Below are 1,811 nucleotides of genomic sequence, written 5' to 3'. Positions count from 1 at the left end.
CGGGAGCACTCCCAGCCCCCCGTCTCCTTGCACGGACAGCTCCTCTGGAGGGAGTTTTTTTACATGGCCGGAGCTGGAATTCCCAACTTTGACCGGATGGTTGGCAACCCCATCTGCTTGCAGGTCAACTGGGATGACAACCCCCAGCATCTCCACGCCTGGAGGGAGGTAAACCCCCAAATCCTTTGACTCCCCCCCAAAAAAACACCCTCCTAACCCCAGCACCCCACACCAGGGCCGGACGGGCTATCCCTTCATTGACTCCATCATGACCCAGCTGCGCACCGAGGGCTGGATCCACCACCTCGCTCGACACGCCGTTGCCTGTTTCCTCACCCGTGGAGATCTCTGGATCTCCTGGGAAGAAGGTTTGAAGGTCAGGAGATCTTCCCCAATACCCACCAGCACCTACGAGGCTCTTGGGGGACCTTGTCCTCGTGCCACCACGGTGTCCCACAGGTCTTTGAGGAGCTTCTGCTAGATGCCGACTGGTCCCTCAACGCCGGTAACTGGTTGTGGCTGTCGGGCAGCGCCTTTTTCCACCGTTACTTCCACGTCTACTCGCCCGTCGCCTTCGGCAAGAAGACAGATCAGGATGGAGCATACATTCGGTAGGAGCCAAACCCAGAGCCACAGGAGATAATGGGGGTGGTCTCCTTGGTGGTTCTGACCTTTTGCCGTAGAAAATATCTCCCCATCCTCAAGGATTTCCCCGCCGAGTATATCTACGAGCCCTGGAAAGCACCACGGGCCGTGCAGGAGAGAGCAGGATGCCTGGTGGGCACCCACTACCCCCAACCCATCGTGGAGCACGGGGTAGTGAGGGAGAGGAACATGGGGCGCATGAAAGCAGCTCGTGCCCAGAAAGGTAATGAGAATCCCCCCAAAAGTCACTCCCCCCCACACCCTGCCACCACCCTGGTTGTTGTCTTCTCCTCCAGGCACCAAGCGGGAGCCACCAGCCGACCCCTCGGTGGACAAATCACGAAGGAAAAAGCCCAAAGCCGAGCGGTGCTGAAGCCCCACGAGCAGCTGTGGGTCAGGAACCGCTGATCCCATTTTGATCCACTTCACTCAACCCTCAACCATCCCAAAATCGGTGACTTTGCTGCTGCCATCACCTCCAAAAATCAACTCCCCACCAAGGACGTGCCCCAAAAGATGGGGAATCACCCACTTGTGTGAGTCAACCCCACCTGGAACCCCCCTGGAGCTGCTGGACCGTGTCCCAGAGGGTGAACACCAAACCCACAAACCCCAAGGGGTAACACCAACCTCCACCCTTCCCTTAGCGACAACATATCGATTATTAAAGGGAACAGAGTAATTATGAAAGCACGATTTGATTCATAACACCCACCAGTAGCAGCACCACGTTGAAATCCTTTAGCACATTTTGGGCTGATCACTGGGAAGCCTGTGGTTAACTCGATTGCCTGCAGAGAGTATTAAAAATGAGCTCAGGACAAAGTGAGCGCAAGGCAGGGTCAAAACTGACCCTTAAAAAGGCGTTTAGGTGAGGAAATAAGGTTAATTTTGTCTCCAAACGCACCCACCATCAATATATTTTATTTATAGATAACCTGAAAGCTAGAAAATAGTTTCTCTCCCTGAAAAGCCCTGAATGCACCCAAATTCCTTCAGAATTCCACAGAAGGGTGGTGGCCAGCTGAGGCCCAGCACTGCTCTCACCACCTCCCCGTGCTGGAAACACGGTCACAAGGATATAAAACCCAAACCAGCTCAAAAACTCGAGGCAGGACAATCCCTGAGGGGTAACGGAGCACAAATCACACCCACAAACCTACACC

The 1,811-nt window shown here is 54.6% G+C and overlaps 1 protein-coding gene across 1 annotated transcript in view; it reads left to right on the top strand.

Moving 5' to 3' along the window:
* Window positions 1-1,018, top strand: part of LOC104530828 (cryptochrome-2) — a 2,285-nt gene extending 1,267 nt beyond the window's left edge. The window contains exons 6-10 of the mRNA XM_010175534.1: window positions 7-168; window positions 236-376; window positions 460-611; window positions 684-868; window positions 942-1,018. Coding sequence (XP_010173836.1) covers window positions 7-168; window positions 236-376; window positions 460-611; window positions 684-868; window positions 942-1,018 — 717 coding nt within the window. The remainder of the gene's footprint in view (window positions 1-6; window positions 169-235; window positions 377-459; window positions 612-683; window positions 869-941) is intronic.
* The last annotated feature ends 793 nt before the right edge of the window (window positions 1,019-1,811 follow it).

Source organism: Antrostomus carolinensis, unplaced genomic scaffold (assembly GCF_000700745.2).
Source record: "Antrostomus carolinensis isolate BGI_N321 unplaced genomic scaffold, ASM70074v2 scaffold34399, whole genome shotgun sequence".
Taxonomy (NCBI): Eukaryota; Metazoa; Chordata; class Aves; order Caprimulgiformes; family Caprimulgidae; genus Antrostomus; species Antrostomus carolinensis.
Note: the sequence above shows the minus strand (reverse complement) of the source record. Positions and strands in the feature narration are given on the sequence as shown.